This window comes from Panicum hallii, chromosome 2 (genome assembly GCF_002211085.1).
Source record: "Panicum hallii strain FIL2 chromosome 2, PHallii_v3.1, whole genome shotgun sequence".
In the NCBI taxonomy this organism is placed as follows: domain Eukaryota; kingdom Viridiplantae; phylum Streptophyta; class Magnoliopsida; order Poales; family Poaceae; genus Panicum; species Panicum hallii.
This window is the reverse complement of record NC_038043.1, coordinates 54,176,625-54,198,458: the sequence shown is the minus strand read 5'-3', so window position 1 is coordinate 54,198,458 and position 21,834 is coordinate 54,176,625. Positions and strand designations below refer to the sequence as shown.

The window sequence follows — 21,834 nt, the reverse complement described above, 5'->3', positions numbered from 1 at the left end:
TACAAATTGCGATACAAGTGAACAAGGGCAAGAATTTTATTCTAAAAGAAGAATGAAGTTAGCTAATTGCGATGAAGTGAACTACAGACGAGGTGGGAAAACATTCACAGGCAAAATTTGTAGACTGCTATACAATGGGAAGGGTACCTACCATTCAGCTTGCAATCCGTGTCTCTCGTAACATAAACACCACAACTACCAGCAAAATAGAAAAACTAGGAGAGGTTCGTGTATGACAAAGAGGCGACAATTCGCTCTGATATCAGCAACCTAGTGAAACCCCTCCCCTGGGGGTTTGAATACCATATCTATAGCTATGTACACGAGTCTAATGAGTTTGGACGTCCCAAACCTCATGTCTTGCCAACATCTACACCTACTTCCCCATTGCAGTCTTGTTCAGCATCATCATCTCTCGGACGCTTCCCTAGAATTGTTTGTTTCTCATCCTCCGCAAGAATGGAGGAGGTTTTACCAGTCAAACTAACCTCAGTTTGCTTGCTAGCTTCTGTTTGTTTATCTCCATTTGAAGTTGCTTGGATAGCTGCAAGCCCTTGCTCAGGCACTGGTTCATCTCCATTGGGGCTTGCTTGGATAGCTGAAAGCCCTTGCTCGGGCACTGATTTATCTTCATGGGAGCTTGCCTTGATAGCAGCAAGTACTTGCTCAGGAACTGGTTCATCTCCATTGGAGTTTGCTTGGATACCTGAAAGCTCTTGCTCTGGCACTGCAGAACTGCTAGAGTCTAGCACGGCAACAGATGACAAATTATCAGGTTGCCTTGTTCCAACACCATCTGAAGGTATTCGTGACAACACATTTATCTTTACTTCAATATCAACCCATTGGTTCTTGATCCAATCTTTTGATATTCTTACGTTCTGTAGCTGGCACACCTGAAAAAAGTTCTCTCCTGGAATGAAATAACAGCAAAATGTCATCATCTTCATGGATATATTGTAAGCGATGATAAATTTATTAGAAGCACCCAATCTTTGTCTGTTGTAAAATGATTACACATAGATCATACATTGTTTCATGATAATTTAATAGAAGTAAAATGGTACGAGCATACTTGAAAAGATAAAAAATGGAAATGCCTACAGTTTGGGGTTTAAACCAACAGGAAAATGGTGCCATGTACATTAACCATCTGGATTTACTTTCTTAACTTGGTGCTAAAAGTTATTTTGTCAAGGCAACTTTTGTTTCTCATAGGGTAGACAAAATCGTAACCTATTGACTGAACAAGGAAAATGCACCTGGAAAATATACTTGCAGGCTATCTGCAGCAGCGTTCTCCAAACTGACAACAATTCCTTCCCACCAGCCACTAAATTGCCATACGTCTATAGCAGTTCCAGGTACCAAAGCAGCACGGTTAACAGAACTACTTTGTTGAGGACGTGGCCTAATTCTTAGTCGGTCTGGGCTTCTCAGTCCCAGTTTATCAGGAAGAGCCAATGTAGAGGCAGGCACTGTCTCCTGCACAGAGGCATATAAACTCATTGATACAGCACGAGATGATACCTAATCTTTTAATCAGAGAATACACTTTATAGAGGCACAATAAAATAGATCATTGCATTAGAGGATAAAATAAGGGATACCTCCAATCTCCCACTGTCATCAGCATTTTGGAGATCATCATATTGAACCTTCAGTTTGTTATGATTAGTACATGACTTTAGAACAGTGCACCTGAACCAGCAGCCAATAATGCCACTGTCTTGAGACAAGATTTCTACTCTGTCACCAGCAATGTATGTGGGCTTTAGTTGATTCTGGGGCCCTATAAACTTGATCGAGAGATGCTTCCCAGGAGATTTTTTATTATCTAATATCTGATAAGGTGGTATGGAGTCTGCTTGTGGACCTCGACAGATTTTAGTGCCCAAACATTTTGAGTAAAGCCTCTCATACTGCTTTGGAAACTTGGTCCTCCCAGGTGTGATTTCACCATCTTTTTCTGACTCGGGTGGAATTTTCAAGGACAGAACAACAGCTTGACTAAAATATCCACGCAGTGTACTCAAGTCAAAATGCTTGAATTTATTTTTACTGTACTGGCGAAAGCAGAAACGGATCCCAACCAAAGAAGAAGCTGGCAATGCATTGGAGCATTTTTCATAATGATCAGGAGTTAAAACCGTTGCAATATCATCAACACATTCCACACTGATTACTTGTGTAAAAGGAGTGATGAAAACTTCACAAGGATGAGGGGGAGGAGGAGGTATAGCACAGGAAAATTCCTGGTTTTGATGAAACCACCGCACTTTGACCTTCTTCTGTCCCTTCTTATCTTCATACATGTCTTCCAGGTATGCAAGATAGCGACTTTCTTCCTCTGACAAGACCAGCACAAAAGTGTGGATCTGAAAAACAAGATGCCATAAGACATTCTGGAAAATGATCTAAAAATGATCATGATAAACAATATCATGATGAAACTTACCGATATTGTGGTGCCATTGCGACAAAAAGCTTGATAGTGCCGAAGCTGCTTGCCACATGTCCAGAATGAACCAGACCATGTAATGTCTGAGCTACAGTCTTTCCCCTAATAACAAAGACAACAGAAAAAAAGAATCAGTGAGTTCATAATATATGGAGCAAAATTACACAAATTTACAAGTGATGACTTACTAGAATTTGGTGCAAAAAGCTATCAGTTTCACTGTATCCATCTAACCCGATGTCAGTATCTGCATAAGATCTGCATTTTGAGAAATCTGAAATGGACAACAAACTATTAAATTATGAATAAACACATTGATGACAATTAAGACAATATAATATACACGTTATTCACACTATTTATTGACCTGACAGGTACTTGAACCATTGGTGAGCGTTATTTTTGTGTCTGTGTGCACGAGTGTAGGTACAGCTACAGGTATCAAATAGAAGCTATGCACTCCCAAATAGCCAAATAGGATGATGGTCATCGGAGGGCATCCCTGGGGAAGCTCCATGCCTTTTGGGGTGAGAATCTTAACAGACTCTCTACAAGCTTCTTAGCAGATCAAACCCCTCTTCCACAAGCTTCCACTTCTCTTCGTGGTAAAATGAATACAAGGGAAAGGTGCGCTCAGGAAGTGCATAAAGGAGAACGCTTCATTGTGTTTGACAAGCCCTTAAAGGCATGAATTTGCTGCATTGTGCATGTACAAATCAAATGCTTCTACAAAAAGGGTGAAGGGAAGCCAACTACCATAACAGAAAATTATAGATTCCAAACTCTTGCTACTAGGCTGCAGTCATGGTTTTCAGAGCACAAATTTGGCATTCATGGATTTCAGAGCACAATTTAGGTTTCGAAAACCATAGACATAATCTCAATGAAAAAAAGTGATATAATCTCAATGAAAAAAAGTGATGGATTATGTGATTATCAATGTCAGATGAATCCATAAACTCAGTGGTAAACCGAAACAGGTGGGGTCGACAATTACTTACTCGAGTCAAGTGTCTTCACCGGGAGGAAGGACGCGAGCCAATCCACCACCTCGCGGCGCGACCTCCACTTGCGCGCAAACACCGCCGGCCCAGCGCCGTCATCAGCGCCGCTGCCGCACCCCCACGCGGCGCGGAAGTCCTCGGAGACCACGTAGAGCATGTGACGCAGGCTCCTCTCGGTGCCGACGACGGCGAGGTGGGACCCGCCGGCCGCGTCGTCGAGGTAGTAGTGCACGACGCGGCTGCCACGCTCCTGCGACACGAACTCCTCCCTCCACCGCACGAACTCCGGGCCGTCCTCCCTCGCCATCCTCGTCCGCAACGCCAGCACCGCCAAGGAAGGACGCCCACGCCGAGCCCGGGGCACGGCACTATGCGTGTGGAGGCGCCGCCGCCAACAGCAAGCTCATGTCCTTGTCGAGAGGTGGCAGGGAAGAAGGCGCCGCGTTAGGGCTCTCAGTTCTCGGAGAAGTAAAGGGAACCTGGTGCCCCTCGGAAACCTCGGAGGACACCAGAAATTTTACAGGAAACTTCAGATTAACCAGGAAACAAGGGTGGTGGAGGACGGCGGCCGTGGGATTTCTGGGAACCCCCGGACGGGAGGACGATTTCCTAGGGCTTCAGAGTTCAGAGGGATTTGGGGGCGGTCCTCGCCGGCCAGAGCGGCTTGAACCGGAACGGGTTAAGGCTGAGTAGGAACCCCTCCATAAAACGGAAGGCGGCGGCAAAGGCCGGTCCTGCGCCGGCGGCCGATCCTCGTCACTGAAACCCCAGAAAATTTCTCAGAACTGACGCCGCGGAAACTAGGCAGCGGAGGTGGTGGCGGCGGCGGCGGCGGCGGCGGCGGCGGCGGCGAGACCTGAGGCGGCGGGACGGGCGGAGGACTCCTCTCCGGGCGGGGGCGCTCGCGCGCAGGACGGGCTCCCTCTCCGCGGAGGCGGGGAGGAGAGGCGCGGCGCGAGGGAGGAGGATGAAGACGGACAGGTGGGAAGGCGAGGATGGTGAGGCGAGAGAGGAAGGGGGGTTGAGGGGGGCAGGGGCAGGAGAGAAGGGAAAGGGAATCTACTGTGCTTGGCTCCCTCTTTCGGGGAGCGGAGCGCGGCGCGGCGCAGGAGCAGGGCGACGGTTGGTGGTTTTTCTTCCGGGGGCAGCGTAAAACTTTGTTTGGGTTTCGTTTCGTGACGCCGATTGATGGAACAAAGTCAGAAACCGGGGTGAGCTGATATCACGGTTCATGGTTTTGTCCAGGGTAAATTGTGCAATGGGCGATCTATAGGATGAATAAAATAATTTATAAAACTAGACTAAAAATATATTAGTATTAGTAGACACGTACATCCTAATATGAAAATTGGTAACAACTTACTCCTTAAGTACGTATTGTAGGTTTTTGACTCTGTGAAGAAATATGATAAAATAGATAATTTGAATGCGTACTTGCTTGTAATATTAATGATTAACATAGATTTTTATCACCAAATCATGTTCACATATATATATATATATATTGCATATTAAGCTTAAACCCCGTATAAATGAAAATACAATTTCTTACAAAATAAATTACCAAGGAGACCATCAATGCTCAATGGTGTGTCTATACAGTCAAGAAAAGTGGAAGATTTAATTTGGTTGATCATCTTGAAACCATTATATTATTTATCCAACGAACTTAAAAACAATCATCTTTCTAGTGAGAAATGATTAGTCACATGAAATATCATCTAACCATATTCGAAGAGTTCAACATCTAACTAGAGCTAAGCGTAATTCTTATCCAACATTATGAAGCACAAAACACATCTATCCAATAATCTAAGATATATTTTACACCTTTCACAGATGAATAGAGTGAGTAGTTTTAATATTTTTTTAACCTTTTATAGTTACAGACATTGATTTTATGGATGTGAGAATGAGAATGATAGTGACCTTAGTAAAAAATGAGGAATGGGTCTTTATTTCAAAAAAAAACTCCTATAATAGATAAAAATGCAAAGACCCCAAACAACCACAAAAAACTGCCATATATAAATAAAAATAGATACCTCCTTAACGGAAAGACAGAACTTCTGCCATTCTTTTAAAAAATAAATAAATAAAATAGATAAAAAAAATAGCTAACTTGGTAGAGGCCTATCACGAAGAAGCAATCGAACACCACAGACTCTACCTCTCCGGCTTCACACACCCCAGACACACCAACCACTCTTCCACCGGCCAAGCGACGGCGGGTGCGCAAGACGATGAACCTCCTTCTCCACCGCGCCCTCCACCTACCTCGCCTCTCCCCCAGACGCGGCCATGGCTTCACGGCCGCCGCCGTCCGCGCTCGCCTCTCCTCCCCTGAACCCGCTCCGCAGCAGCAGCCAGCCGTGCGCCTGGACATAGCACCTCAAGTGAGCTTCGAGGCAGCCGTGGCAGCTACGGAGAGCAAGCTGCGGCGAGAGCAAGCTGCGTCGGGCGCCGACGACGGCGGCAGGACGTGCGCGCTGCCGACGTGGGCGCTCATCGGCGGCATCACGGCGGGCGTGGCCGTGGCGCTGGCCCTGTCGGCCGGTGCCGGCCCCGCGCTGGCGCTGGGGCCCGAGGGCCCGCTGGTGGAGGAGTTCTGGGACAACATGCGGCGGTACGCGCTGTACGTGGTGACGGTGAGCACGGGGGTGGCGTACACGGTGCTGCAGCCTATCGTGGAGCTGCTCAAGAACCCCGTCACGGCGCTGCTCATCGTGGCGGTCCTCGCCGGCAGCGGGTTCCTCGTCTCGCAGGTGCTCAACGCCATGGTCGGCAACTCCGACTTCATCTACAGGTACGAGTAGCGGCGCGGGCGGAGGCGGCAAGAGCGTGCGGCGCTGCGCGAGCCCTCCGTGCCCGGGGTGGATCAGAATCAGATTGGATGCACGGGTGACGTGTCAGTGCATCATTGGCTGGCACCGGTGCTGAGCTCGCGAGCTAGCACTAGACCGTGTGAGTGTACCCGAGAGCGCCTCGTCGGCTCTTCCTCTTCCCTTTTTAGCTAGCTAGAACAGGGATGCCGTTGCCATGTGATTGAAGCTTGTTTGCCTCGTCAGGGTTGTAGTTTATCAGTCTGTATCAGCCTGCTGTTTGGTACTTGTCACTTTGAGCAAGTTGGCAACGTGCGTTTGCTGCTCGTTGGCTCCGATTTGCTCTTCACGCTATTCGTTTTACCCTCAAAGACAAATGCGTGCGTCTGTGGACATGGACGAACCAATACTTGAACATTTCAATGCGCGATGGGCTCCGGGGACGCATGGCGACGGTGATCCCCGCGGGAGGCAGCCGCGTAGCGCGCGCCAGCAGTGCCCGCTGACGGGCGGGGGTGCACAGGGCGAGCGCAACTACTGCTCACGGGATGAGGCGAGCCAACAGACAACGGGCGTCCCCTGGTGCAGCACCGCACCTGCTCGTGCACGAGTGAGAAAGCGTCGAGTACTCGAGTGGTGGGGCAACTTCCCGTCAGCGGGTGGTGGGCGGCTCGTGGGTTGTGGAGATCAAGAGCCCATGACGCCACGTTGTGCTTGGGTGGGCATCCCGGCCTTGAAGGCTTTTCAGGCCTATGATGTGAGAGAACGCCTCAGCCGTCCGCGGGCTTGCTTTTGTTACGCAGATGGGCCTTAGGGTGGTGGATCGGAACGGCGGGGTAGCGACCTAAAAATTGGGCTTGGGTTTCTGCTTCTTTGTTTCAACTTTCAACTGATGAACAAAAACATACATTTCTCTCTAAAAAAAACATACCTGACGATTTCCAAAAGGAAAGCAGATCTTTTGCATTCAGTACGTCATCCCTTTGTAGAAAAAGGATACCAGCTCGAAACGCTGAAAAGGACCGGTCTTCCTTCACGAGCACTGGTGACACGAGTGGTTGAAACAACTCTGCATCTTTCCGTCAGCCTGTCAGGTTCACTTCGCTGCTCGAGTTTCAGACACGAGCATGATGAAACCCACTCCAGTTCGGATGGCATTGGCAGCTGATGTGCCCGGCTGGGCCATGCCGCCCGATCCGTCCCGGTCCCCCACGGACGGTTCCATCGACGCCGCTCACACGCCCGTGCCCGAGCCATCACTCTCGCTTTCATGCTCAGGCTCGCAGCTCGCTCGCCCGTGCGTCGTCTTCGCCTGATGCTTCGTGGCGCCATCGACCATGGAGTATGGGCCACCACCGCATGACCTGTGATTGTTCAAGCTGGCTAGATGGATCCATCAGTAGGGAATAATCAACGCAAAAAGGTCAATCCGAGTGTGTGTTCTTGAGGTGCGCGTTGCAGAATTGCAGTTCGTTTGTTTATCAGGAGAACCTCGGCTTGGCAGGCTGTCCCGTGCGCCTAAAGCTTCCGGAACTTCTTTCCCGGGATCCTGCTTCCTCCTCGGCCCTCTCGGTTGATGATGCTCTGCTCCCGTAGGTAGTAATACGCTGTCCATGCGCTTCGAGAGATTCTTCTGCTACGGAGTACGAGCCACCAGTGCATGGTCTCTGAATACCCAAGCTCTGCAAGAATAACAGCAGATCAGCCAGCTACAAAGCGGTGCAGGGGATCAGTGCAAGCTCGATTTCAGTGTCCCCTTGGCGTCTACTAGCTCGTTAGTTTTATCAAAAGATCCTCGGCTTCGCAGGCTGCCCCTTCTCTTCTCCCTTGCTGCTGAAGCTTCCCGCACCATATTCGGGGATCTTGCTTCCTTCTCGGTTTGCTGCGAAAGCATATGCTGCATCGACACCAACCATTGCTAGCTACTGTGCACAAGCAGCACGCAGCGCGGGCATCTTGGTACAGCACCGCACAGCCACCTGCCCTGCAGTCTGCATGATCTCCATTCTCCGGAACGGGGGATTGGGGGTACGGCGAGATCCGTGTAGTGGATCAGGTAAAATGTCTGTGGGTGACGCCGTAATGGCGTCCCTGGTCCTCGGAAAGCGAAGTTCCATCTTCCTGATTCCTTTTCTCTTAGCTTTTTGCGATCCCTTTTTGGCGTCATTAATCATTAAAGCCTGCCCGTTCCTTCACAAGCGAACAGTGCTCACACTCCCCACAGCTAGCTCCCTGATCTTGCCCTCTCTTTGTTTGGGGGTATTTGAGTATTGAGTTGGGTGCAACCAATCGGAATTATCCGCGCCATTAAATCCAGCAGCAGAGCCGATCATCGAGCACGATCATGCTCTGCTGGTGCTATTAGTATAACCGATCCACAACACACACGATGGCGTGGTGGAACGGTGAGACGTGCACATCGGGTAATCGCCACTCGAAAGCTCAATGCCCGTTTCCGGTTCAGCATCAGTCGTTTTACTACGAACTGATCACATCACAGGCATTAGAAAGAGTCAGAAAAATGGAAGACGGGCAGGATAACGTAGACGCAAGATGCCGGGCAAACGGGTTGCGTGGAGGAAGAGAGACGTTGGATGGTCGATGGATGGGGGCAAGGGCATGTAGCGACTGGACGGACGTGTGCGGAAATGGACGCGCCAGCCACCGGAACGTTCACACCGTCATGGTCCTGGCTCTGGCTCCTGACGCGAGCCGGAGGCCGGAGGGAGCTGGGTGAGCACCGACACCAGCTCGCTGCTCGCAGGGAAGGAAAACGGAAAACCCAAGCCGTGGAAACGCCGCGATGGGGAGAGCGTGTTAGGTGGGCCGCCCGCGGGAAATAGTACGCGCACGGCGCCGCCATCTTCGCTCGCGGCGGCGTGGCCGGCAGGCAGGCGGCGGGCACCGCCCCGCGCCCCGAACGCATGCGCCCCGCCGCAGGTTTCTCGACGCCAAACAGCTCGGCGCCCCGCGGCGTCAAACTCGCCCGTGTTTTTTGTGGTTCCTTTCCACCGGGCAGCGCGGCGTCGGCACCGGCGCGCAGGCCATTCGACGTGCTCGCCCAGGGCCACTGTTCAGATTCTTCTTCGCGCGAGGCCAGGGGAGGGAGAGCAATGGGCACGGGCTGCCGCCTGCAGCGGAGGGCGGAGGAAGCTGCGAGCCTCTGTTCCGAAAGTTCGCGGGACGCAGGAAGGTTCCGGCGTATTTTTTAATTCTTGAACGGGGATCAGCGCGGGCGTATGGGGAATGAGTTGTGCAGCACTCTGGAAGCAAATGCCCCTTTCCGCCTGCCAGATTGCTACGGGCAATGCCAGTGTGCAGTGTGCCTATGATTGAAAGGCACCACACGCTGCGAAAACTTTCAGTAGTTTATTTCGTGCGCAGTTGTTGGCCTAATCCCGTAACCCGATCACGCTCCCCTCTTCACCGGTTCGCCCTGCTACGGGGCTACCCTACCAACATGCGCATAAACAAACGGGCAGCAGGGTGCAGAAGAAACTACCAACACGCCCGTACAAAAAGAGAAGGCCACTGAAGAAGAGCACACGATTTTGCAATGGGCTGCCTCCGAATGATTTGCTGGTAAGCTGTCACGCATAAAGCTCGAAAAAAGTAACGTCGAGCTGGCCAGAATACTACTATAAGATCTTCCTTTTTTTTTCATGTAAATTCCTTCCCGAAATGAAACTGCCATGGATTCGCCACCACTCGGCGCCATCCTGCAGGGGGCGAACGGGACGAGCGCGAGACCGCGGCCTCGTTTCGTTCCCCTGAGCCGGCGGCCGCTTCGCTACCGTCCAACCGCGGAGACCTCATCATCAAGACGCCGCCAAACGAGGTGTCCGTTTCGCTCGGTGGCTTTTGGCTGGGCTCTCTCGTTACGCTCTGAAGACCGACGCACACATCACTCCTCCTAGCTAGCACATTGCCTCACCTGCCCAAACTCATATGCTACGAAAATTTCTGTTCAGCTTTCCTTTTCATTTCTTACCATGTATTTATTGTTTATTACCCTGTCAGCTCTCTGTAACTCGCTGCCATTTCTCTTTACCTTTTCGTTTGGTGAGCAATTCAGAAATGCATTCCCGTCTGGTCCCTAGAGTAGATTCTACGAGCGAGCGAATGGCGCTGGTACTCTCTCGGATGCGATTTCCTCCTGTGAGAACGCGTTCGAGTTCGAGTTGGTGTTCGTGTGTGCCCGGCGCAGAGGAGGGAGGTCCACCGTCCACCGTCTGGCACTGCGGCCACGGCAGCGCCTCGCCACATGCTGCACAGCTAATAAGGGTCAAAGGCCCGCGCGGACCGGGGGCCCACGCGTCGGTGGCCCTGGGTTGGTGGCGCTTAGTCTATTAGATTAATTAATTTGCCAGGACTGCTGCGTGCGCGAGCGAGCGAGCGAGCGAGCTCGGGTTTATAAACGCCGGCGCCCACCACCGCTTCTCCTCCCTTCTTCCGTGTACACCCTTCCTTCTCCTTCCCCGCACACTCCCTCCTCTCTCTCTCTCTCTCCCTCTCTCTCTAGGCAGCCGACAGCCGCCATCCCGGAGGCATCACCAGCACGGTGACGGAGCCTCGAGCACCATTCCCATGGCGGACAAGGTAAGCAGAAGAACACCGATGAGTCCTGATACTCCTTTCCTGTCCTTGGTTTCCTTTCCGAGTTTCTCTGCATGGGTGATTTCGTTTGGTAGGGATGCCCGTGTCTGCAACTCCTGTTCAATGTTGGTGATCTCCGTTTTCTTATTCAGATTTTCTCATTCGTCTGCGAGTTCGTTGGATTTCCTGTCAGAAATTCAGGACAGGGCCGGAAGTAGGAAAAAACTGGTCTTGTCCCTGATACCGATTAGAAAACATGTTATCTTTTGGAGACTAGGGTTATGTTCGACAGAGACACTTGAAAAGCTCAGTGGAGGTTGATAGATTGATTGCACGCCGTTTTTGGTCCAAACATGGGTTGCTGTCGCCTAAAAGAGTGTGAAGCACTCAACCGTAGGTATGGCGAGTGAAGTACTGAGCAAGCAGATGTCTCCTAGTGATTCTGAGTTTCTGACCGTTTCCCTTTCCCCCAACCACTTCCATGCGAAGAAGATGAAGGCACACGCCTGTTTTTCTTCGTTTGTCTGTTTCCAAACAATCTTTTGAACAAAGCTACAAAATTTTCCAACCTCCGCTGATGTCCTTTTCACATTTTCTACGGCACACTTTCAAACTTAGGACTCATGAGTGATTGTCTTTTGCGCCCCCCACCTTCCTTAATTGTCTGAAATGCGAATTAATCTTTGCTAGTCATGTTCGTCCAGAATCAGTTCATTGGATGCCAGTGTTTTTTTTTTAAAAAAAACTTATTTCAGTAACTAGTGATGAACACATTTAGTACTATATATTAATATATATGAACACTTTTCCTGGTTTGTGAGTTCATTGATTCATTCCGTTTGTTACTGTTTAACCTCTAAATAAAATCTTGGAAATTGCATTGGAATATTGTAGTACTGTACCAGTTGTACTGCTGTTGGATCCACTTCCAGTAATAGTCTGCAATAGTCTGCATTTACCATCATTTAATCCGCTTGATCTCATCGCAGATCTCCACTATCGTCCTCAAGGTTGACCTTGAATGCGAGAGATGCTACAAGAAGATCAGAAGAGTCCTCTGCAAGATCCAAGGTACAGTATTGTATAGCCCACCCTCATCACTGTTCACCAGTGCGAACACCTATGCAGCCTGCCAGTGCCAGGGGGCCTGTCACGCCGCCCGGTAACGCTCGCTGACGCGTGGGCCCGGTGTGATCACATGGCTCGATGGCTGCATGCATGAGCATCCACCCGCCGGTGGTTGGGCTCACCTGTCACCTCGTGCTACAACTTACAACTGTTTTGTGTTAACGATCATGCATGACGAGCATGGCTGACTGTGATGGATTGTGTTGCGCAGACGAGATGAACATCAAGACGATCTCGTTCGATGAGAAGAGCAATGCCGTGACGATCTCCGGCCCGTTCGACGCCGAGAAGGTCTGCAATAAGCTCTGCTGCAAGGCCGGCCGGGTCATCAAGGAGATGGACATCAAAGGCAAGGAGAAGGATGCCAAGGCCAAGGACGGCGGCGGCGACAAGGCGAAGGCCGCCGGCAAACCGGCTGAGAAGGACGCCGGCAAGCCGGAGAAGGCCAAGGAAGGCAAGGAGGGCGCCAAGGCCGAGAAGGAGGGCAAGGGCGACAAGGAGTCGAAGGGCGACAAGGCGGAGGCCAAGAAGGTCAAGTTCGACCTCCCCGACGCGCCCCCCGCCGGGGACGCGAAGCCCGGCAAGGCCATGGCGATGCCGCCCAAGGCCGACCTCGGCCCGCTCCTGGAGAAGATGATGGCGGCCAAGGCCGGGCCCGAGCCGATCGCGCCGGCGATGGTGCCGGGCGCCGCGCAGGGCGTGGCCGTGCCGTCCATCTGGCCCGCGCCGGCCGGGTCCGTGTCCGGCTACGGCTACAACCCGGGCTACGACGCGCCGTCGCACTACGGCGGCGGCTACGGCGCCTACGGCTGCGGCTGCGGCGGGTACAACGGGTACTGCCGGTGCGGCAAGCCGGCCGCGCCCGGCGGGTACTACGGCATGCCGGTGTACGACAGCCAGGGGTGGTACTACGGCGGCGGCGGCCGGCAGCCGTACTACGGGCAGCAGCAGCCGTGCTGCGAGGACCCCAACGCCGGGTGCAGCGTCATGTGACGGCGATGCGCCCATGGCTGATGGACAGACAGAGCAATCAGTGTGTGGTCACACTCCCATGGCCAGTGCTGGATGAAGAAGAAAAAATCTCCTTTATTTTTTCTGTGTCGCGGTGTTCTTGTTTATGCCTGTGGTGGTTGTTTATGTAGGGAGTTTGAGTTGTGCATGTGAACAGGTAAGCTGTGATGCTTGCGGCTATGGTGTCTAGCTTCTCTCTCCTTTTTTTTTCGCGTCTGTGATGAACTATAAGTCTATATAATGAGAATATAGCAGTAGTATATTTAGATGAAACAACTTGAGTGCTCATGGAGTCGAACTTGAACGTGCCAATGTGCCATGATCATGAGGTCCCAAAAGTGGGTTATGATCCTCTGTACACAAAATCTACACGAATCCTAAAGTGTCCAGGCTGGTCCCTTCCTAGTGCTCAGCCAGGGCCTTGACTGATGTTTAACGCAATTCTTGCCCCAAGACTCTTGTGCGGTTACCAAACAATCTCAATGAAACAATTCTTCGCTTGCTACGTGCAGCAACAGGGCATTGCCAATGCGTCGTCCTGACCAGCTGAATCAGAGCAACACAGTGGAGGTCTGGAGGGCTTGATGAACTGATGACTGGTGAGTGATGACTCATGACTGACGCCTGGAGCCCGCAGCGACGAGTCATTGAGTTGGAACCGGAGGCAGGGACACCCGCCTGCCTCCTTTCGGTCGCCGGCGCGCAGAGAGATTCCTGAAGAGTTCTTCCAATGCGTACTGGTTGGTCAGATCTCTCTGTCTGCTGGGCCAGGTTTGTCTGATCGATCGACCAGCCAATCAGCCAGTCAGTCAATCAGTGTACGGGTACATGCGAATTCTTCTGCCGGCCGGGAACAAGAACCCGCGCGTGCTCATCATTCACCTGATCTCGTTCACCCGCCCGCGCATTAGCGGATGATTAGCGGAGCTCACAGCCTGGCGGGCACAGCCGGATGGGAAGCATCAGAGACAGGCCTGGAAATGGAGCGAGGCTTCACGGGAACTTCCGCCTTCTCCCTTTCTGAGCCGTAAAGCTCGGCGCGTCCATGGAAAGGCGACGAAGCTGCTGCAGATTCTGGGCGGCAGCCATGCGGCTTTGCTTGATTACTCGCTATGATGGGCTCCGTAGTAGTAGTACTAGTTGTAGTATCATCTAGCTACATGGAGTGGCTAGCTATAGCTTGCTACGTTGAGCTCAGGGGGAAAAGAGGCTTTTGGTGCTGTTGAATGGATGCTGCCTTCTTTTCTGGTGTTTGATGATGATGCCTCGGGCTACAGCGGCCGGAAATGGGTCTTGGACGTGGCAACGACGGGAGGATTGGCATGTCCTGCTTGGCTGCTTTGCTCTTGCAATCGCAACGCATTCGGATTCTGGATCCTGGACCAACACGCAATGCACGGACGGAGAGGAATGAATGGCCGTCCAACAGTGACGGCCAGGCCAGGCTGCAATTTCAGATCAGGACGTGGTTACTTGGAGAGGAGTAAGTACTCGCATTTAGCAAGCATGGTTGTAACTTGTACCCTCGTACTTGCATCACTCACCGCACGGCGCATGGACTGAAGATGGAGCTGGACTCAGCTTTTTCAGCCCTCAGCAAGGACACACGCTGCTCTGCCGGCTACCGCCATTCTAGGACATGGCTGGGAGGAAAACTTTGAGCCGCTAGCAGGTGTGGCAGAATGAAGTGGCGCGGCCATGGAATGGAATGGAAATGTGGAGATGCTCTGCTTCAGCTGGCCCAGCAGGAAAGGCCACCCGGCGGACAAGTCAATGCGGCAGGCCGGCAGCGCCGCGACGGCGACGAGCTTACCCTGTATGGCAGGAGCAACGGGATGTGCGCTTCGTCAGGTTAACGGGGACGCGGCACACGGCCTGTACCTGGCTGGCTGGGGACCTGGGGTGGCCGCCCTGAGCACCACGGCCATGATCTGAGGCGGCCGGGCAGACGACGGCGCGACACGACCAAGTGCTCGCCGCGCCGCGGGAGCACCGGCGCACGGACAGACAGCGGAACTCGTTGATTGTGCCCGCGGTGCCCGGGGGGGGGGGGGGGGGTGCGAAATTGGCGGCGAGCAGCAGAGTGACACAGCCCATGTCGCGCTTCTGCAAGTCGTGGGCCTTCCCGCGACACGGTTGTTGGACATCACGTGGATGCGCGTCCGGGACTCTGCGCTGCATCTCTGCTATTCTTCTTCCTACAGAGCGCGTCCGCGCTTCAGCCCCTCTTCGTCTGTCTGCGGCGGTAAATGAAACTCGTACATGTCTAACGCTCCGTTTTGAACTGGGGGGAATTTTCATCATCTATCCTACCAGAGCATAAGCTGTTCCGTGCGATTTCCCATGAATTCATGCATTGCATCTTGCAACAATCAGCGTGAATGATAGCCCTAGTCTCTCGCTTGATCCAGCGCGCGTTTCTCTAGCTGCTCCGCGCGCCGGTTCACGAACTCCGCGACGTCGCCCAACAGCTTCCTGCTGTCCGCGAGCTCCCCGAGCAGGTAGAACGCGTGGATGGCGTCCGGGTACTCCGCCACCGCGACGTCCTCGGCGCCCGCGGCGCGGAGCGCGCCCGCGTACGCCCTCTGCCTGTCCTGGTGCGCGTCCCACCCGCCGACGCACACCACGGCCGGCGGGAACGCGCGCCACCGCCCATCTCCCGCGTCGGCGTCGCGCCGGATCGCGTCCGGCACGTTGGCGGCCTCGTGGTCCCGCGTGGCCCCAGGGGGAAGGAACGCGCGCCACAGCCACGCCAGCCGCCCGGGCGCCCCGAACGGCGCGTCGCGGAGCCGCAGCTCGGACTCCGTCGGCGCCTCGCCGCCGAAGAACGGCTGCAGGGCGACGAGGCCCGCGACGCCCGCCGGGAGGCGTGCGGAGACGTGGTGGGCGACGTTGCCGCCGGCGCTGTCCCCGGCCACGAAGACGGCCGCGGGGGGAGACGGGAGCGCGCCGCCCGCGTCGGCGAGGACCCAACGGAGGGCCGCCTCGCCGTCGTCGTAGGGCGCCGGGAAGCGGTGCTCGGGCGCGAGGCGGTAGTCGACGGAGGCGATGACGGCTGGGATGCCCGAGGCGAGGCGGCGGCACAGCTCGTCGTACTGCGCCGTCGCCGCGGAGTGGAAGACGAAGCCGCCGCCGTGGAAGTACACGACAACCGGGACCGGGCGCTGCTTGCTGTCCTCATCTCCTGCAGCAGTCGTGGGGGTGAAGAGGCGAACGCGCAGGTGGTCGGAGACGGCGTGGTCCGTCGATGCCACGCCGGCGACAGGGGCCGGCGTGGGCGGCGCGGGGCGGTCGAAGAGGGAGACCAGGAACCGGTTCACGGTGCCGTCGCCTCGGAACGAGGCCCCATGCAGGGCGGAGGCGCCGCCCACCAGCAGCCGAGCGCGCCACGGCAGCGTGGGCTTCCCGGGCCGCGGCGGCGGATCCGGCGCGGTCATTGTTCTCCCTCTCCCTCGGTTTCCTGGGTGAGACCGTGAGGGATTGGCCGGTTGCTGATGATAAGCGCGCTATCGAGCGGCTGATGAGTACTTGTCGCGATTTAATTATTCGAGAGACGCTTTTAACTGCAAAAAAGAGTCTTTTTTCGGTTGACGTACAGAGAGACCAGTCGTTATCAACAGAGACCGGCGATTTATCAAAAAAAAAAAACAGAGAGCTGCATGATCAATCAATGGGCTTCTATGTCGGTCCACAGAAATATATGGGCCTCAATGGACGATAGTCTCTTGTGGGCCAAATGTAGAATCATTTTAGAATGTTGGGCCTTTAGACCAGGTCCTCTTTAGCCCATTGCGCTGGGATGGACAAACTAGAACTAAAATCTATTACCCCTAAAAAAACCGAAAATCTATTTTTTTTCCTTTTCCTTTTGATGACATAAGTATACTTATAAATTTGTTTGTTCAGATGAAATCATAACAGCACAGCACAGTAAAAATTTAGTCATAGAATGTCTTATGTGGTTCATTTCAAAAGGCGGAGGAGAAAAAAAACATCCTGATGCTCCAGCACTTAACGTAGGAAAAGCAAGGCACAATGGCTACACACCCACTTGATGAACCCATTGACATCCGACTCGGAATGATCTCTGCAGCATTGTGCCTCCCAACGCCGACACCGGTGGCGCGCGGCGGCGCAGGTGCAACACAAAACGATCTGTCAACTCAGGGGTCAACCATCCTTTTGAGCATGGCCGCCGACAGCACGCCACCTGAAGCACTAGCAGAGATATTCCGGGAGACCAAACCATGGCCATGGATGCACGATCTCGATCTACGAGACGTCACGCGTCGTCCCGGCACCTCCAATGCGTAGGCCAATACGACCATGCAATCACGAGAGATTCGAGCTGGTGTGTCCCTACGCGAATCGGCACACGATGCAGGCGACAGGGATCGAGCAGTGTTATTTGCGAAAGCAAGCAGATCAGAGATCGACGGCATGCTAGCTGCTGCAGTGCGTCGGCACAGTGCAATGCAATCCGCCGTCACTGTTAGGAGGCATCATGAATTCATGATGGCGGGCGGAGCGCGCGCGATCATCATCGTGCGTCGCTATTTGGTCGGTCGAGTGCCCGCTGGGCTCCGCCGCAGCATGATCATTCGATCATTCGATCGAGCACGGCGGACGGCGGCGACCCTGGCTTAATTGGATCGCCGGCCTCCGGCGCACCATGGACGTGACATCAGGTGACGCGGCAGGCATGGTAGGAAAGTTAGCACGTACGAGGCGAGTCTTGACTGGGAAAGATAGTGCGGCAGGGTTCATACTGATGGCGCCGTGGCCAGCATGCTCGCGGTGATTTTTTTTTTCTTTTCTCTCCCAGATGCATGGCACAACTGTACAAGGTTGGGGCTGCTTTAATTTCGAGCGTCAACTCAACCGCGAGGAGCCACAGGCCATGTTCAGGTCAACGCGGCTGCTAGAAAAAAAAATCCTAGGAATCCGGCACAAAAGGCACTCGATCATCTGAGCGAAAACTACGCTCTAGCCGTATCACGACTGCTAGCACTGTTCCGGGCAGTAGCCTGATGCGCCGGGCAACCCAGCCGGCCGGCCGGCCGACGCCATCATCCACGCACATTAATCCCCCGGCGCCGCCCGCCCGCGCGCGGCCTCACGCCGGACGCCGGCCGCGCGGTCGCTGACGGCCTCACGCGCCTCCAACCTCCGCGGGATAGTGGCGGTGCGCGCGGCACGCGTCGCGATCGGCTCGGTCAATCTAGTAAGTAGCAGATCAAAGGAGATATTTGTTCGCCTGCTTCGACCTCATCATGCAGCAAGCACACGCCGAGATTAACAGCAGGGGCCGGCAGCCGGGCGGCTAGCCGTAAGCACGTACGACAACGGATCGACGGCAAATTAACAGTTGTTTAAAAAGTAGATTAGCCGTCAGCTTCACTTCCCGTCCCCATCGATCACCCCGCCAGCCTAGCTCTCTCTCGCCCATGTCACGGCACATGCTGGAAGGCTGGAGTGACGCGCACGCCACACTCCCCAAGCTTAACTCCGACACAGCGACACATCGGCATGCCACGCACTTTTCCCCTCACTAACAACGGGATCGTGGCCGTCGGCGTCACCTGCAACCCTCACTCGCTTTTCCGCTTAATGATGGTAGACTTGGGATTACAAGCCACAGGTCTCACTAACCCAGCCGGCCGGTACGGTAGCCATGTGGAAAGGAGCCAGCAACCTGCAACCTGCAAGGGCATGGCCATGGTCCCGGCCCGGCCGGCTCGATCGAGCGGTATCTGTTGCGCTCCAAATAATTGGCCACATGCTGCCACTAATGTAATCAGATGAGATCCTCGCCAAGGACAATCATTACCGGAAAACTACTCAAAGTTTTGTCCTGGTGATGAAGCCAGTGAGCTCTCATCGCTGCAGATGCCACGTCATCGGGGGCGGTCAATCGATCTAGTGGAGCACTCATGGCGAAGAGGCGACAGGTAATGCGTTATGCTTTTGAGCCTGCACTTATTAGAAAAACAAAAAGGACCCCTCCATCATGCCTCTGATTTCCAGGGGGCAGATTATTGTTGGTATGGTAGCTATCAATTTAACAGCAACGTATGTACGGCCTATGATGCATAGTTTAGAAAGAAACCCCGAGCTATTTTTAAATCAATTATTGGCTGAGAGCTAGCAAAATCCAAGTGAAACCTAGGAGATGTGCAAAAGGGGCAGTGCACTTGGGCGCTTCGCTCGGCGCCACTTGGCAGTAGTCTGTCGTAGGGGACTTGACCTGGAAATGTGTTGGGCGGCAGCTGCATCGGCTGCTTTTATGCTCCTTTTTCGTAGTGGTTGGCCGTTAGTGGCGAAAGGCTATCGTTTTTCTTTTGGATCTAAGATTGTTTAGTGGCGCGGCTGATGTGGCATCATTTTGGATAGGGACATGTCCAACTAGCCAATATTTGGGTAGGTGCTCGATTTGTCCACAAAAGAAATACCTTCCAGCTAGAACGAACATCAAATTTAACGTCAAGTCATCTCCTGGCACCTCAAAAGTCCCTGAGTTCAAAACATTGATTACCGGAAAAATTGAATTTGAACACTGAAATTCATGAAAACTAAACCTCCAATCGAAAACCTCTTTCGTGTGCATGCATTCATTCTATAGAGAACGTGGAGATCGATTTGTCAGATTTATTATTTGACGGTCAGGCTAAGTTCCATTTGTAACTTAGCAAAGATAACCTCTTCGTATTTTGCTACACTGCCTAATGCCTAATCTGTACTATGGCTCAAGGCTGTGGCAGGATCCCAATGCCCATAAAAATCAACTTGAGAGTAATCCAAAATTAATAGGTAATATCCGTCATCAGACGTCACTTGGATACACTTTTCTCAACGACCCTTCTAGAAGTACAAAAAATTTCAATTCATGTAATCATATTGTAGTACATCTCTTACGATCTCTCTAGATATTTGCTGATGGAAAAAAAATACGAGAGCCTTGCTGTTGCTGCTTTACGAGTGACTATCACCGTCACCATAGACACGTCACACAAGCGGCCAAGGGACTCAGGACACGTCAGACTCACCCTCTCCACGTCCTCACTCCTGCGTGGCAGCCTCCCCCGGGACCACCCCCGGGGATCACGCACCAGATCGCGCCCCTGGCCCACCCGGACGGCCCGGACCCCGCCAGCGTGGCAGAAACGGACGGCATCGGCCAACGCCGGCTGGCCCAGCACATATCGACAAACAAACGGCCCACGCCGCGACACGTCGCCCCCTCCATGCGTTCTTATCCCCACGATGCTTCCGCCGGAACGCTGCCATTCTCCGCTCTCAAACCCGCCGCGCTCCCTCGTCCCTCCCACCTCGCTCTCCCTCCTACTCCCCCGCTCTCCTCTTCTCCTCGTCGTCCTCCAGATTCCACTTCCACCCGTGCTTTGTGCGCTTCTGATCTGCTGCTGCTCTTAGCGTTCTTGATTCGGTGTGCGGTGAGTTTTGCTCGGGCTGGATCGTCTTGGTCAGGCTCGGGGCTGTTTGACTTGACCGGAAGCGAGGGAGAAGGGAGAGGAGCTTGCTGTGTTTGTTGGATCGGTGGCGATGCCGGACTCCGACAACGAGTCCGGCGGGCCGAGCAACGCGGAGTTCTCGTCGCCGCGGGAGCAGGACCGGTTCCTGCCGATCGCGAACGTGAGCCGGATCATGAAGAAGGCGCTCCCGGCGAACGCCAAGATCTCCAAGGACGCCAAGGAGACGGTGCAGGAGTGCGTCTCCGAGTTCATCTCCTTCATCACCGGCGAGGCCTCCGACAAGTGCCAGCGCGAGAAGCGCAAGACCATCAACGGCGACGACCTCCTCTGGGCCATGACCACGCTCGGCTTCGAGGACTACATCGAGCCGCTCAAGCTCTACCTCCACAAGTTCCGCGAGCTCGAGGGCGAGAAGGTGGCTAGCGGCGCCGCGGGCTCCTCCGGCTCCGGCTCGCAGCCGCAGAGGGAGACGACGCCTTCCGCGCACAATGGCGCCGTCGGCTACGGCATGTACGGCGCCGGCGCAGGCGCAGGCGGAGGCAGCGGCATGATCATGATGATGGGGCAGCCGATGTACGACTCCCCACCGGGCGCGTCAGGGTACCCGCAGCCCCCGCACCACCAGATGGTGATGGGCGCGAAAGGTGGCGCGTACGGCCACGGCGGCGGCTCGTCGTCGCCGTCGGGGCTCGGCAGGCAGGACAGGCTATGATGCATGACGGGTCCGTGGCTGCATGGCTGAAGAGGCCGGCCCGGCTTCTTGGTTGGTGTCGGCAATTGGTGCCGGCACGCTGGTTAAGTTAACCTTCTTTTTTCTTTCCTTTTGTGGTTTATAATTAATGTTGTGCTAAATGGAGCCAGTGATGTGGTTAATACTAGTAGTCGCTTAACCTCTTGGTAATCCCATGGTTTGTGCCGTGCTCCTGCTGATGATCTGAGCTATGGCGAGCAGCTTGGAGCCTTGTTGTACTATTGCTACAGAAATGGTGCCATTGACAATTTGACAGGGTATAATGTACCTAGCATGCTATGACTCTGGTAACAACTGACGGTGACATTTTATTTTTTTCTCCTTTTTACATCATTTGTTGTCTTAGGACTACTTGATTGTGATTGGTGCTTTGCTGGCATAGCTGTTGAGATTGGTTTTAAAATTTGGGATGTCGTGTTAACGCAATGACAAGTGTCGGTGCGAGCTTAATCATTCGAGAAAAGAGAAGGATTATATGTAGTAATAGTGTTGACCCCTTCAAGTTCCGGTGGCATCTTGTACTGCCAATACTTTAGTTTTGAGAATACCTTGTAGGAGTACATTGCAAGCA

The 21,834-nt window shown here is 53.5% G+C and overlaps 5 protein-coding genes across 5 annotated transcripts; 3 read left to right on the top strand and 2 right to left on the bottom strand.

The window, feature by feature from the left end:
• Positions 1 to 12: 12 nt before the first annotated feature.
• LOC112881461 lies at positions 13 to 4,584 on the bottom strand. Its single transcript, XM_025946157.1, has 6 exons — positions 3,463 to 4,584; positions 2,650 to 2,735; positions 2,459 to 2,563; positions 1,611 to 2,378; positions 1,263 to 1,485; positions 13 to 913 (listed from the first exon to the last, which is right to left on the bottom strand). The coding sequence occupies exons 1-6, from the start codon at positions 3,770 to 3,772 to the stop codon at positions 354 to 356; spliced, it is 2,052 nt and encodes a 683-aa protein (XP_025801942.1). The 5' UTR covers positions 3,773 to 4,584; the 3' UTR covers positions 13 to 353.
• Positions 4,585 to 5,596: 1,012 nt separating this feature from the next.
• LOC112881568 lies at positions 5,597 to 6,658 on the top strand. Its single transcript, XM_025946316.1, has one exon. The coding sequence runs from the start codon at positions 5,709 to 5,711 to the stop codon at positions 6,279 to 6,281; it is 573 nt and encodes a 190-aa protein (XP_025802101.1). The 5' UTR covers positions 5,597 to 5,708; the 3' UTR covers positions 6,282 to 6,658.
• A 4,083-nt stretch (positions 6,659 to 10,741) lies between these two features.
• Positions 10,742 to 13,295, top strand: LOC112882005 (protein PYRICULARIA ORYZAE RESISTANCE 21-like). Its single transcript, XM_025946952.1, has 3 exons — positions 10,742 to 10,886; positions 11,873 to 11,954; positions 12,223 to 13,295. Exons 1-3 carry the CDS (start codon positions 10,875 to 10,877, stop codon positions 13,002 to 13,004), a joined length of 876 nt encoding a protein of 291 aa, XP_025802737.1. The 5' UTR covers positions 10,742 to 10,874; the 3' UTR covers positions 13,005 to 13,295.
• Positions 13,296 to 15,299: 2,004 nt separating this feature from the next.
• On the bottom strand, positions 15,300 to 16,518 carry LOC112882710 (probable carboxylesterase 18). The gene has a single exon (XM_025947829.1). It carries the CDS (start codon positions 16,457 to 16,459, stop codon positions 15,413 to 15,415), a length of 1,047 nt encoding a protein of 348 aa, XP_025803614.1. The 5' UTR covers positions 16,460 to 16,518; the 3' UTR covers positions 15,300 to 15,412.
• Positions 16,519 to 19,986: 3,468 nt separating this feature from the next.
• Positions 19,987 to 21,407, top strand: LOC112880593 (nuclear transcription factor Y subunit B-10-like). The gene has a single exon (XM_025945304.1). The coding sequence runs from the start codon at positions 20,583 to 20,585 to the stop codon at positions 21,222 to 21,224; it is 642 nt and encodes a 213-aa protein (XP_025801089.1). The 5' UTR covers positions 19,987 to 20,582; the 3' UTR covers positions 21,225 to 21,407.
• Positions 21,408 to 21,834: the final 427 nt, after the last annotated feature.

Excerpts from the sequence above, each read along its gene's own strand:
- LOC112881461 (XM_025946157.1), bottom strand. The coding sequence starts at position 3,772 with ATGGCGAGGGAGGACGGCCCGGAGTTCGTGCGGTGGAGGGAGGAGTTC. Across the intron at positions 2,736-3,462 it reads GGTGAAGACACTTGACTCGA|ATTTCTCAAAATGCAGATCT; the intron begins GTAAGTAATTGT and ends TGTCCATTTCAG. Across the intron at positions 2,379-2,458 it reads GCAATGGCACCACAATATCG|ATCCACACTTTTGTGCTGGT; the intron begins GTAAGTTTCATC and ends CTTGTTTTTCAG.
- LOC112881568 (XM_025946316.1), top strand. The coding sequence starts at position 5,709 with ATGAACCTCCTTCTCCACCGCGCCCTCCACCTACCTCGCCTCTCCCCC.
- LOC112882005 (XM_025946952.1), top strand. Across the intron at positions 11,955-12,222 it reads AGTCCTCTGCAAGATCCAAG|ACGAGATGAACATCAAGACG; the intron begins GTACAGTATTGT and ends TGTGTTGCGCAG.
- LOC112882710 (XM_025947829.1), bottom strand. The coding sequence starts at position 16,459 with ATGACCGCGCCGGATCCGCCGCCGCGGCCCGGGAAGCCCACGCTGCCG.
- LOC112880593 (XM_025945304.1), top strand. The coding sequence starts at position 20,583 with ATGCCGGACTCCGACAACGAGTCCGGCGGGCCGAGCAACGCGGAGTTC.